Here is a 15,058-nt window from a genome sequence, read left to right as displayed (position 1 = left end):
GCAAACCGATACGATCTGATGGATCCACACAAAACTTTGCCAAGAATTTATTTTTTTCAAGTAGTCACTATTCTTCACTGCGATCTGAATTATATCCCGATCGTTAATTCGTTGGCCACTTGGGGCAGCAGAAACAAGTTTTGGGCAACATTGCAAAAGCGCAACATTAGCTTTCAGTTGGAGACAGGTTTTTGGCCACCAGGCAAATGTAGGTCCAATATTTATGCTCTTTTTCAGCTCTTTTAGCTCTCTTTTGGTCCCCACCACCTCTTACATTTGCATTTAGGGTATTTAGCAGACGCTTTTATCCTTGACAGAAATATCTGGCTCTTTAGCAGCTAAATTCTCCTCCTCTATGTTCACCAGCTTCTTGTTAACTTTGTCTGTTTGCAGTTTAGTGCTGGGCAGGTAGTGTACAGTTGGCTTATCAGAGGTGTTTCGATGAAAACAGCAGCCAGCTGTGGCCAAAAACAACATTGTGAGAGCAGTTAGAGTGAGCCAGAACATCAATGCTGCAGGCCAAACAAGAAAAACTCAATAAAGAGCTGAAATACGTTAAAATAATCCTCAGAGCTGAGGCGATCTGCAGAGTCGGGTGATAATTATCTCTGGGTTTATCACTATAAGCAACATATTAAATGGAATCTTTTGATGGTGCACTGGTCAGTGTTTTGCTTCCTAAACATGTCGTCTTTCAGATTAGTGGAAATAAAATCCCATCCGACAAGTATTTATTTTACTACTTTGTCTACCTGCCTGTTTAGACGTTATCGGCTAAGTTTCATGATATTTATTAGATCATTTTTCATTATATTCACCTGTAGCATCTTCAAAATATGTGACATTTTACAATTCATATCATTAAACGTCATTTTCTCTAAATTAGTTTTTTCAGATCTCCATTTCAGTATCACTTACATTCACCAAACTTTCCATTTTAATTTTTCATCAGATTTCTTTTATAGTCATATATGTTAATGAAAATGACCCTATTCACCTGGAGTCTCTACCTTGTTTTCAATCACTCCCTAATATACTTCTAGTAGTGCTATCTTCTTCATTTATAATTACTAAATGTGTTACCAAGTGAACAGAAACCAATGTCCATGTTTAATCCAGTAATACATCCACCGTCAGCATAAGCAGGGATATAAAATAATATATTTCTGAGCTTTTATGGTATCTTTAAGTGTTCCCAGAGCTGCGGAGCCCGGCCCCGGGCCCCTAGAGCCTCCAGCAAGCCCATCCCAGAGACTTGCATTCTCCCTTCCTCTTGAGCCCAGGTAGTCCTACTCCACATGTGAAATCAATACCACATCATTTATAGCCAATTCTCACTTGAACCATCAAATCTGAAACATATTGCCAAAACTATTACCTTTTTATTAACACTCTCTCCTCAAAGATAAAACTCACTTAATAGAGAGAAACCAAAAAAAAACAAAAACTGGAAGGATAGCACAAGGGAATGACAGCACATGCAGAGGGTGTGTCAATGCATAATAATGCCGTCTCTATTTCCTGCTTAGAAGTAAATGGATTCTCGAGAAGCATTTTCATTTCATGCCTAAATGCCAAGGATGTGTTGAGCTGGATGTGCAGGGGCCTCCACCAGCTCTAGGCCTCTCATAGGTGTTTAATAATAAAGCCTTGGTTCATCCAGCCTAGCACTTTGACTGAGATTATGTGCTTCCCAGACCAACCCAAGGGCCCTTTAACTCTCACGAACATAATCCTGGAATACACTTACACCATCCATCACTCTGACGCACGCCGCACATGCACACACACACATTTTTGCCAGCGACAGGTAAAATTCAAGGCTTTTAGGAAATATTAAATCTACCGACAGACCGTTGTGCGCTGACGGTTTTCTTCACCTGCCTCGTTCAGAACGGCGCTGTGTGATATTTTAAAGGGGCAGCGGCGGTGCACGCGGCGCGGCCCGGGGAATGCCAGAGCCGGGGGCCCTGAACCTCCACAGAGGTGAGAAATATGTGATTTGTGAGCCGTTGTAACACTACATCACACTTCTCTCTGCGAGCCCCTTAACGTCCAATTACAGCATTCGAAACGCCGGTGACAGGAGTCTGTTTCCATCCAAAAGAGGAAGAGGGGAATGTGGTTTTCTTTCCGCGCTGGTATTAGGAGTATTTTACCAGAACCTGGGCACCGGTCTAAAGTGTAAAGACAAAGTAGCCTGTTTTCTGTGCATTTCCACTCCCATCAGACGCAGCAGCAGCAGCAGCACAACACTCGCATGGTCTTGCCACAGGGGGACTGTTTCCACCCGCTTCAAACAAATACTCCAGTTGTGACTCGACTTCCCCCTGGTTTTTACGACAAAGCACCGGTGTTGGTATAAAACAGGTCATTGGGACCTCCCCAGGACCAGTTTGGTAAAGGCGTGCAACCTGCCAATATCCACAGCCGCCCCCCCTTCCCCCCTCTTCCCCCCTCCCCTGACCAATAACTCCACTCTCACCCATATGTCGTAAACAGCTTAAAACCCTATTAAAAGCGCAAATACATTTCAGAAACTAAGTAGACATTTATAAAACAATATTTCCTGTCTGTGAGTTCCGCGCTATGACTGCATCGACTGTGCGACCGTATGGATGCAGAAGCTTATAATGTATTCCTGGTGGCGGTCAGACTTTTTTCCCTGGCTCAGAGTTGTGAACATGCATCCTATAAATGCATCAGTAAAAGACGGTGATTTACTGGGCTGGAAGGGAAGTGATTACGAGTGACTGATGAGAGAGCAAAGACTAAAGACTGCACCTGTGTGCATTAACATTTACTTAGTGTGTGTGTTTGTGTGTGTGTGTGCCGCTGTGAAATTGCCTGAAAGCTATGTGTGTATGTGTGGTGTGTGTGTGTGTGTGTGTGTCTACACACTAAATGCAACCATACAGGCATCCAGGCTATTAATTCAAACCACAGTGGAGCGTAAATCCATCAATAACACAAGGCTGCATTAAGAAAGAACAATGTTATTTTAGTTCAAAGAGCGTGAGGGAATCGAGAAGGAGAGGAGCAACAAGGTTGGACTCCAGCCAACGGGAATATTTTTAGCACCGAGAGAGTTTTTCAGTCTTTTATGTTAATAACATCTCTGTGACTCATTCGCAGAATACCGATAACACGACGAAGGCACATAGCTCTCAGTGGGTTCGTACGAGACTCTGCGAAGAGGGCCTGCCTGCAGAGTAGCCGTCCCCGAGGTCCTCCTCGGCGAAAGGTCCCTTCTCGTAACAGTGTCAAGATGTGCTCTCATTTATTTTAAGTGGAACGGCCATTTCCTGACTCTCTTTTGTAATGCTCGTAACGTCTGGCACATCACAAAGGGAGCGAAAGGCAGGGGAATAGAGAAATTATGAAATTGCGCCGGGGTGAATGCTGTTGTTGTTGCTGTTGATGTGGGAAAATGACCGGCTCCATTGCATTATTCATTCCTCATCCAAACATCATCACAGAAACGCTTCAAGTGGGCCTGATTGCGCTGAAATCGATGACGAGAAAGCTTCTTTACAAGCCTCCCTCCGTCCGACCACTGCTGCTTCAAACAACATTTCTCTCTCTCCTTCAAACCCTCCACTTCTTTCTCCACCCAAGCCCTGTTAAACGTCTCCATCCCTTCCTCCCATCCCTCCGTCCTTGCTCCATTTCCATCGTTCCGTCTTGAGACGCAGGAACCTTTTAAAGATGTCACTTCTGACGGACTGGATGAGACACTCTGTTGATTTATCCTTCTCAGGGTGCTACGGTAACTTTGTAACTCATCAGCCTATTAACAGCACATGAGCGTGGCCAGGAAACAGGTGCCGGGGAGGGTTTTACTGTCCATCACCTCACCAGCAGGAGCCCATCAGCAGGCGGGAGTATGGCAGTACAGTTGCACAGCTTTGGGCCCCCAAATCACAACCACATTAACAAGTATGATGAGACTTCAGGCTCAAACAGCAACAAAGGAGACATTCAGCAAATTGGACAAGTACGGGGCATTTTTTGTGAGGCTGTGACTGTTTTCAGTCTTGCTGAGAGTTAGATCAGATGTATCAAAAATGTGTATACCACATCATACACAAATACAGAGTCTTATGGACTGTTTGGTATTTATGGAATGGACCACCAAAGGAAAATAGGGGGGGTTATGTCTTTATATTCTTTGTTGAGGGGTGGGTCACCCAACAATTGTTAGTCTGAGGGGGTTTCCTCAGCTTTTGTCATGAAAACAGCAACATTATATATTTTAAAAACATCTCAGCAGCACATTAATTTTTTTAAGTTATATTTTTGGCCTTTTATTGGGGGAGGACAGCGTGAGAGAGAGAGGGAGGACATCCTTTAAAAGAGGGCTGCAGGGCGGATTCAAACCTGGGACCGCTGCAGGGAGCCTCGGTACATGAGGTAGTATCTCTACCACTGAGCTATCAGCACACTTATGACATTAATTTAATCAATAACACAATGTTCTTGATGTGAAATATTAATAACTGACCATTTGTCACTCAATATTTGTGATGTGACATACTGAGTTGATAAATTGTCTTTTTTATTAGTCTTTTTAGTGTATTTCCAAAAATGTCAACTGATTTCATTTACATGATCAATAATGGACCAGATGTTTTCTAACAAATTATGAGTTTACATCATATAGCATAGCCCCCGAATGAAAAAACATATTACAGAATTACTATCTACATTAGTAGGAAACGTTCCATACAGAAAAAAAACACACACACATCTTGGATTCAGAGTAGATTTGAACTGAGCTAAGCCAGTAAACTGAGCTGTCAGCGTTCAGTGAGAAAAGAGGTAAAACAGCCATGATGCAATGTGTGGAGGGGCAACAAGGCATGAGGCACCTTTTAAAACAGCCCCTTACAGCAGCAGAGCAGCTGAATCCAGAGAATCCCCACCCGGCCACGAAAAAAAAAAAAAGGTCACGCCTGTCACAGCTGAGCCATGACGAGCTTCAGAACATGCTCGGAGAAAACACGGTATTCGTGACGAGTGTGGAGAACAATGCAGAAATGCGGTGACCTGACAGCGGGGGGAGCATGCTCGAGACGGTCTGATACGACCCTCTCTGCTTGGATACTCCTCACCTACCCTCACACCCCACACACACACACACACACACACACACACACGTCTATGCACACAGTTGTCACGGCCTGGGAAGTGATATGGTTTGCACTAATCCTCAGCTCGCCTTTCCATCAATCCATTCCAGCATTTCTTCACACTTCTTTCCCAAAACGTCTGCCTGCTCCCGTCGCTCCATCCCACCACAGACACCAAACAAGCACGGCAAAGAATTTGGACGCGGCCCCTCTCACGAAATAAGGCCTTTATTCACAGCCTCTCGCCTTAAATGACCCAAAGAAGAAGAAGAAGTGTCAGTTCAAAGTGAAGCTAACTCCAATTAACATGTTATCAGTTAAAGCAGCTGATGATTCAAGAGGGATCGGATGTTTGAGTTTCCGAGGCACGTTTTTGATCCTGCACAGATCCCCCTCTTTTTTTTATGCTCCTGCTTCTTCCCTCTGCTTGCCATCAGACCAGACAACAAATAACTGGAGATGTCATGTTGATGGCACAGGGGGGGGGGGGGGCTCTACAGAAGCGCCTGGCCAGCACAGACAACCGGAGGAAGCTATTTGCTGACAAATGGGATTTGGTGCCGGGCTTCAGCGGCATTAACTGGCGGGTTTTATTGGTTGAAGGAGCACGATATCGTGGCGGTTTCCCTCCTCTATGCCTTTCTGGCAAAAGTGGATGACGTTGCGAGGGAGCGGAGGCATTTGGTCACGCAAAGGTGCCGAACGCTGTTAAACAGATGGCAGGAGACCAGTGAAGAGAGTGGCAATGGACAGCAGATGGAGAAGAGATTATGCAGGAGGCCAGAGGAATGCAGTGTATATACCCGACACACTGCCAGGCCCCTGTTCCTGCTCACACAAAACACGTGATGAAGGAGCCTATCTTCCAGCTTTTCCTCCTGTCCAACGTTCTGAGTGAAATGTATGCAAACGGCAGAGGAGAACGGAGCAAACGGAGGTTGGATTTAAGCCGTTAAAGGGCATTCTGAACACTCATTCTAGTGGCTGACACTCATCACAAGGAGAACATGAAATGCTGCTCTAGCAGTTTGAAGGTGAACCAATAGGGGGCAATCTTGCACAATAAAGCAGAGAGGCAGAGCAGGCGGCTGTCACAGCTGAACTCCCGGCATGTACTGCAGAATAATGTCATCTTCATCTGGTTTTCTCAGACCGCTTGAGGCCGTTTACTTATTATCTGGACCATGTGTCCAATTTAAACTGCTGGAAATAGGCGTTACTTCTTTCATTTGTGATTGATGTGTTTCTCTTTAAGCGTGTAATACTCAATCTTCCCTTTTTTTTTCAGATACAGACAAACAGGCCTGACATCAGCATCATGTTGCAATCAGTTATATTACAACAAAAACAACAAAAATAATGTTAATACGGTTCATTGGTTTATGGAAAAGAATCCGATTTAGTGGCCTTACAGTGTTTTTAGAGGACAGAATTAGCACAATCACACGGATGAATGGCAGGTTCACCTGCCTGTCTTTGTTGTCGGTGCTAAACCTGAACCAAACTGCAGCTGTAAAAAGAGAACTGTAACAGAACTATACAGCAACAGTGTTTTTATTACAGCAGATGTTATCATATGGCCGACAGAGATGTCTCCTTTTTTTTCCTTTTCCTTGTGAAAAATAAATGAAAAACTAAATCATATCCGTCGCACACTTTGCTTAATTCACGACAGACTTGTCACAAAGAGACAATGAGGCATGTGGCTCATCAAACTTTTTTTTTTTTTTTTTTTCTCGAAGTGCACACTTTCAGGTAAAAGCATGTGATTTGGAGGAAAGTGTGACTCTTGGGGTCTTCGAGTTGAAAAACAGCCATCCTGAAAGCTGCTGCTGCTGCTGCTGGGACAGGATGAGTGAGAGTGTAGGTGGGGATGTGGGGGCTTTGAAACCGCAGCAGGTAGCTGCCCCCCCCACCACCACCACCACCAGCAGCTCTCACAGTATGGACCCGACATCCTGTCAACATGCACAGACACACAGCAAGCAGACCCAGTCACACTCCACGACAGCCTCGACGGTGAACAGAGGGGAAAGGAGCTGCAGCCACGGGATAAACAAAGGTCAGAATGATGGAGCCCATCATTACATTATGATGGCATATTCATATAGGAGTTTCTACTGATATCACATTTAATGAAGGAGCAAATCTGTTGCTCTATTGATTTGAATTCTCCCTTTAGTTTCATTTCATTTCTGACCCTGAGAAGAATTATCACATTTTTTTCTTTTGAAGAAAAAGTAATGTAAAAAAAAAAATTCTAGGCATATGTCCTATATTCCACATCAATAACCCTTTTTTTATTTATCAAAATCATTATCAGGGATTTTCCTAAATACATTCAAGTGAAGTCCAAAGTCGAGGCCTGCGTTGAATCTTTTGTGCAGTTGTTTATGAATAATCTGCTCTGTCACTCAGTGTTATTGGAAGAGGAGTGTCGGCCATTACAGGCTTGGCAGCTGCACTGAGCTGCAACACTGATACTCTGTGGAGTCAGATTATATAGAGAATGATGGCGGCTGCAGGGGACTCAGGGCAGGGCCAAAGGGCAAGGCACTAACTCACTGGCTCTGAAGCACTATAAAGAATACAGTAATCCTATAGCACACACTGGTGTAACCGTAAAATATAACAAAAAAATATTACGTCAAGGCCAAATACAAAATGTACTGAAGCCAGATAAAATTCCACACTGTTTTCTGGTGGATTTAAATGTTTCTTTGTCAAATGTTTATTATGGCACATAATAAAACATAATAAAACTCTTTTGGAACAGTGATGATATATAAAGACACCATGGAGTAAAATCAGGAGTCCATGTCACATAAGAATTAAAATAAATAGCATTCATCTGTAGGTTTGAGGTCATTTTAAATGTTTTATACAGAAAAAAAAAGCTTCCCACCATCAGCTCTGATATTAATCTCGCAGGGAATATTTGACTTATTTTGTAACTTTTAAAATGACCGTCGACTGTATAGATTCTGGTCAAATGAAATTCAATTATTGGTGATTGCATTATGGAGCATCCCAAGAGATATTAAAAAAAAACACATACGCTTGTTTGAATGGAGTTTTGTCCAAGGGAGAGAAATGAACACGATTTACATTTTTGGAGTGAAAGCGATATGTTGAGAAAATGTCATCGTCTCTAATGTAACAATGTGGGGTTTTCTGTGTCTTTTATCTGTCTCGCTGTTTTGACGTGAAGACCGAGGCCTGTGTGATATGAAACCGAACGAAGAAGAGAGAAAAAAAAGCCACAAGCATGTTGGGTGCAGAAAATGTTCTGCAGCTCGAAGTAAAAGATGAAGCTGCCTGAACTAAAAGGACTAACTGTTATTTATTATCTCTCGTCTCGTGCGCGCGCATATAATTATTAACTCTGATGTGAAGCTGCTGTCATGAAATATATACATTATTACATTTTTCTTCCAGCAGGCGAAATTAATCTGGATGTTAAATGTTAATATTAATATTGAAGTTGTTCTGCAGAGCCGGTTTTATTCAAGTTGTTGTTGTTGTTGTTTTTCAAGCGACGTCGACAGAAACTGTAAAGTTGCTCCGATGTGTTCTATCAGAGCCGCGAGCCTTGAAGAGGACACGGCTCGTTGTCCTGTGAGGAACCGCCAATAGGCGGCGCTGCAGACCAACTGTGAACAGCAGAGAGGAGCAACGCTGCTGCTCGGCTCAACTTTAGAAACTGCATATTCATGATTAACGTCCGATTGTCATATTCTAATTAGAAGGCAACTAAAGAGAAATATTTGAATTTGAATGTAAAGTTGATTGTCATTGAGTATCAGCCGAATTTTTCTTCCTTTTTTAAGGAAAAAAACCTCTAAAGTTGCTTTTTTTATTATTAATATTATTTTATTTTAATTTTATTTTCGGTTACTTGCTTTTGATAGAAATTTCAACAAATCAAACATCTCCGTTTAATAACAACAACCTGTTGGACACCGCTGGTGTGTAAAGCCAATTCCCAGTGTGTGTGTGTGTGTGTGTGTGTGTGTGTGTGTGTGTGTGTGTGTGTGTGTGTGTGTGTGTGTGTGGCGCACTTTAACTTCTCATCCGGGCTGTCAGAAGTCTTAATTACTTTGCAACCTAATTAAGGAGCAGTCTAATTAACCTCCCAAACTCTGTCTCTTCCAATAAATGCAGTTAAACATGGCGATGGGAAGCATGCAGAGTGACAAAATGTTTCTGCTTTTGGACAGAAATGTCCTAAGTTAGGCTGATCCCTCAATATATTACAACATATTTTATTGCACACAATTGATCAAATATAATAAAATGCCAATTACATTTTTGGAGAAGAGAGGGGACTAAACAAGCATGTTTGGTTGTAAATAAAACCTTTTTTATGACAATATAATGAACTATAATTAACCAAAGTGTTTACATACAATTTCATAAGAATCAACAAACTGTATGGAGGAAATAAAAAGGGCAGCTTATAATCAGAAGTATACAAGTGACGCTTACTTTGTATTTGTTCACCACGCTGCTGATCCCTGTGTGTATGTGTGTGTGTGTGTGTGTGTGTGTGTGTGTGTGTGTGTGTGTGTGTGTGTGTGTGTGTGTGTGTGTGTGTGTGTGTGTTTCTGTCACAAACCTCAGAATTGTTTTAATCTCACCACAAAGAAATAAAACCATTTAATGTGGTGGCTCTTGCATGTGCCCTCCATTTTCGTAAATGGAGTCTATAGTTAAAAAAAAAAAAAATCTTGTAAGCTGCTCAAGTATCCCAAAAAGCAAAAAAAAAAAAAAAAAAAAGACTTGTAGGGGGGAAAACGAGCAGAACTGCGCTTCCAATCATGTCTCCAAAAGAAGGTATCGGCCTTGGCTATAACGTATATGAGAGGTGTCAGAAGAGGCTGGTTGAAGCGAACACGCTTCTCTATGGTCTGAAGCCCTAGTTGCTATCCAAACACAAATAAACAGAGGAGGAACATTGGAGTTAATGATAGAGGAGGGGGGTGGAGGCGTGTCGGAGGGCGGGCTGAGCTCTCCGGAGCCCCGGAGCCCTGAAAAGTGAAGGACCGGTGCGCATTACGCACACTTCCAGCTCCAGCTCCGGACGGGACTCCCACGCTGCTGCTGTTTCTCCTCCAAAACTCCTTCGCCACTTTTTCACTACTTTTCACTACTTGTCAGATCTCTTGCAAAAAAAAAAAAAAAAAAAAACAAGGTCCGAGACATCCCAGCTGACTGCATGGCTACATGAAAGTTTCATGGACTTGGAACTTGGAAAACTTTTAGCGGCGCTTTATTGGAGCTCGTCGCCTCTATAGTAACTGTGGATTACTGACATCACGCAGGACCTTTGGCAGCTTTTTATTGGGGTAAGATTCTGTTTGGCAGGGTATGTGTCAGTCTCGTGCAGGAAGGGGGATCGACAGCTCTCTTGTTCGAAACTTTTTTTATCTAAAGAAAATAGAACTTGTTTTACTGCTTGGGCTGTAAAGCAAAGAGATTAAACCGTCCGTAAAACGGCTCCCAATAACCAAAGCGAAATTAAATGTTCTATGTGATGATCAACACCTCGAGGTCATAGTTCACCCACGTTTTGACATGACAGCTCTCTGTCCACGGTGCGTAACAGTGAGGAAACAAGCAACTCTCTATAGGCTTGTCACTTATAGAAATGTAAAACCTGCCAACAACTAAAAAAGTAGAAAACCGAGAAGGATTCGGAGAACACGACACGGCACTTAAAGCTGCTGTCAAAGTGTAAATGAAGTCCAAAGGTTATTGGGAGAAGAACAGGTTGAACAAAGTTGCACATGTGGGCAAAGAACAACAAGTGCCTGCATGGTGACTTATGTTGCACCTGTGCAAACTCACACTGAACCCTGCTCCGTCCGCGGAAAGGGGTTGAAATCAAAGAAGTAGTACCGTTCGGAGATCTGTGAAACTAAAAGTAACGAGCTGACCGAGAGAAGCGAGCAGCCCCTCTGGCTGCCATGCAGGACTTCCACACTGCATAATGTCGCTTTTATGATAGATATGATGCATGTGTGAAAATAGGATTTGGCTTGACCTGTCAAAAAAACTGATGCATATGATCCATACGCAAAAAAACTAAATGTTGTAGAGCAAATCTAAAAGGTCGGCTCCGCGTCCTGGCCTGCTGCCAGTCCGGAGTCTTGAACTTCCACGGTTCTTTTTTTTTTTTTTTTTTCTGTGTGGGAAAACATAACTTGTCACCCGCGCAAACATGGAAACAGACCTCCACATTTCCATGCAGTCACTCTCACCTTACGTGTCCCTACATCGTGGAGATGGCTGCTTTATTGGACATATAGGCGAAAAAGTGCTCAGGAGAAGCGCACCTCGTTTAAAAAAAAACACGCAGCGTGAAATAAAAAATCCACCTGAAAGCTTAATATTAGGCCTGCGAAATTAACTGGCTGCCATCCGCAAGCATGCAAATAAAAAGCACATGCATTTCCAGCAGAGATTAAAGTCACTTTCTTGTGGGTAATAGCCTGCGTTTTTGTGTGTTTTGCTCTGACTCATGTATTTGATCTCTGCTTGCAACCAAAAAAAAAAAAAAAATGTAATTCTGCAAATCTTACAGAGCACTTGTTTTGCATTGTGAAACACCAACTACAGCCGTCAGAAACAACAACTGCGTGTCTTCTTTAATTATCTCATGAGATTTAGTGCTTTATTCAGAGTGTAATTTACCGTGTTAATCGATGCCATATGACTCTTTCACACCCATTTAATTTAATTACAGTGATGACTGATTTTTAAATATATATATATATTATACTATATATAAATATATCAAATGCTTTGAAGCGCATTGTCGTTTTTTAAGAGAAAAACTTTGCTCGTGCGTAAAATACATTTTTATATTCTCTCTGCGGTTTCGCTCATGTCAAACAAGGTTTTACTCAAAGCAAAAAAACATGCTGCACAATCTCAGTTGATTTGCCCAATCATCTCCATCGCTTTATTATAATATATCATAATTCATGTCCACCCTAATCTGCAGCACAAATGATCCATTCCTGAGGGAATGTAAATTGTGAGTCATGGTGTTCATGAAATAAAAGCCTTCGTGTTTGATTAGAATGTAAAATATAATGTATAGAAACCTCTTCGTGTGTTTCCAGTAAAATTGTAGTTTATAGTCAAACAGGTGTTTTTTTTTACTGTAACATGATCGCTCAGTGAAAGTCACTATTTGCCTGCCTTTTTTTTCACAGCCTCTAATGTGGCATTTACACATAACACTCATCGTTCTGTATTCCTCCCCTCCACCACCCCCCCAAACCCCCTCTCTCCAGGGTTATCACCGTGTCTTCTGCAGAGGTCTGAGCCGAGATGGGGAGCAAAGCCCTGCACGCTCCGATCCCCCTGCACCCGGCCCTCCAGCTCACAAACTACTCCTTCCTGCAGGCCGTCAACACGTTCCCCGCTGACCAGCTGCAGGGACTCTACGGCCTCAGCGCCGTGCAAACCATGCACATGAACCACTGGACTCTTGGTTACCCGCACATCCAAGGACTGAGGTCGACGATCACAGAGATGGCAGCCGCCCAGGGTCTGGTGGACCCCAGGCTTCCCTTCCCAGCGTTGCCCTTCACAGCCGCAGCGCAGCTCTTCCATCCAAAACAAACGGCCCTCGCGCACGGCATCCCCTCGCTGCACAAGGACAGGCCGAGGTTTGACTTCGCGAACCTGGCCCTCGCTGCCACACAGGAGGACCCGCCGAAAGCGGCGGATCTGGCGAAGTTGGCGTCGGGAATAGGGGGAACCATCTCCGAGCTGAGCAAGCTGTCCCCGGACAGAAAACCCACCCGGGGCAGGCTCCCGTCCAAGACTAAAAAGGAATTTATTTGCAAGTTCTGTGGCAGGCATTTCACCAAGTCCTACAATCTCCTCATCCACGAGAGGACCCACACAGACGAGCGGCCCTATACCTGTGATATTTGCCACAAAGCCTTTAGAAGGCAAGACCATCTCAGAGACCACAGGTAAATAGATTTTTTTTTATTGTACCAGCTAATTACGCGCAGAGTTAGGAGGGAGGGGGGTCCCGAATTCCCAGAAGTAATCCTGAGTCCTGCATGTAAATGAAATCACAAATGTGTATTTATCTAAATAACCTCTTCATGACTTGCAATTAAAAAATATATGTTTGATTTTACTCCACGGGCTGTTCCCAGAGTTTTCTCCATGAGGGCGCTAAAGCACTTTTACGCACCAGGTTGCACAGTGGAGACTTTTCGCTCCATGACTCTGGGCTTTGTCACAGCTACAGGCGAATCCGTGCACCAGTTTGATTAAGTGTTATTTCTGTTTTACAGATACATCCACTCCAAGGAAAAACCCTTCAAATGTCAAGAATGTGGGAAGGGATTCTGTCAGTCTCGAACTCTAGCCGTCCATAAAACCTTACACATGCAGGTAAGCCTGGAAATATTAACAGTCACCATGATTTTTTTATTTATTTTCTTGTATCCTCACTGAACTATGTGACACGTCAGGATCGTAATTCACGTGTAATGCACTCTCTTACTGCATGCAATGGGGCTCACAGTCTCACAAGACAGTCAAAATTCAGTAAAAAAAAAATGCGAGTGAGAGACACTTAATGTTTGCGTAAAACCTGATAAACAGTGGATTGCTTTAGATGAATGAAAGCTATCATTTATAGACGTTCTGTATTAATTAAAAGGGAATAATCCTTTGCTTGCTTTAAATCTAAACAGGAGTCTCCCCACAAATGCCCCACATGCGGAAGAACCTTTAATCAAAGAAGTAACCTGAAAACTCACCTTCTCACCCATACAGACATCAAGCCCTACAGCTGTGGCCGCTGCGGAAAGGTGTTTCGGCGCAACTGTGACTTGCGACGGCACAGTTTGACGCACAGCCCGCATCAGGACTACTAGCCTGGACAGACTAACAAAATAACAATGGACAAACAGCCCCCCGCCCCTCCCCCCTTCCCCCACGTACAGGACGACAAGTCGACGACTGTTTTTTTTTTTTTTTTTTTTTTTTCAAAAGACAATTCTCCAAAAAAAATCCGGACACGTTTACTGCCGCACATTTGAGAATGGGATTTGGTTGCATCTCAAGTGGAGACATGCAGCGGAGCAACGTCCAGCTTTTTCTTAACCACCTGTAAATATCAAGACCATGTACATACTGTTGTTGTTGTTTTTTTGTTTTGTTTTGTTTTTTTCTTTTCTGACCTTGAAATGATACAGTTGTCAAAAAAACAGCCATAAGTTTTAAAGTATGTTAAATTGTATTTTAGAAATAAATATTTCCATGATACATTCGCTCTGTCTTTGTGTTCATGATGATTCCCACGAGGTTCCCCAAAAAGCAATATTTACATGAAGCCATCAAATGAATAGTCTATAGGTTTACAACCTGCGAGAGATATGTGGCTGAATTTGTTGGGCTTTTTTTTATAAGAGACCAGCAGATATCAGTCAGCAGCAAGGGAGCATGACGTATGTTCAGACAGGAAATCAATCAAAATGCAGATTTGTGTCTTTTTGACTGGTTATTGATAATATGTGATATATATATCATTTTATTTTTGAATACAATTTTAATCGTATAATGATTATTAGACAGACGTGTTAATGTTTTTGTAAGCCTCCGAATTATTGAGCAGCCTTTATTATCTTATATACATAAAGGGCGATTAGTCATATATTAGCAGCCATATCACGTGTCTTTATCTACATCACCTCTGGTATCATAACTGACTTGCAAAGCGGCGGAAGGAGAGCAATCTAACCACGGAGATGAGACGTGGCCGAGCAACTGATTATTTTTTATTTATTTTATTTTTTTGTGGGGGGTTATCAAATTTCATCACTTTCACCATATATATATATATATATTAGACATCATCCTACTACCAGATTTGCTTTATACAATTT

General features: G+C 42.7%; 2 protein-coding genes across 3 annotated transcripts in view; one reads left to right on the top strand and one right to left on the bottom strand.

Annotated features, from left to right (window-relative positions):
• LOC311024283 (polyadenylate-binding protein 1A) overlaps nt 1–15,058 on the bottom strand; it is a 477,590-nt gene that overhangs the window by 70,147 nt on the left and 392,385 nt on the right. The window lies entirely within an intron of this gene.
• On the top strand, nt 12,474–14,075 carry osr2 (odd-skipped related transciption factor 2; the record flags this gene model as incomplete). Of its 2 annotated transcripts, none has more annotated exons than XM_084027891.1 (3): nt 12,474–13,126; nt 13,460–13,559; nt 13,947–14,075. In XM_084027891.1, 3 exons carry the CDS (start codon nt 12,474–12,476, stop codon nt 14,019–14,021), a joined length of 828 nt encoding a protein of 275 aa, XP_083884017.1. In that variant the 3' UTR covers nt 14,022–14,075. The 2 variants fall into 2 exon arrangements, with proteins under 2 accessions (XP_083884017.1, XP_083884016.1); XM_084027890.1 differs by having other exon boundaries at nt 13,865–14,075.

The sequence above is a fragment of the Eutrigla gurnardus genome (genome assembly GCF_963514095.1).
Source record: "Eutrigla gurnardus genome assembly, chromosome: 14".
Taxonomy (NCBI): Eukaryota; Metazoa; Chordata; class Actinopteri; order Perciformes; family Triglidae; genus Eutrigla; species Eutrigla gurnardus.
This window is presented reverse-complemented; position numbering and strand designations above follow the sequence as displayed.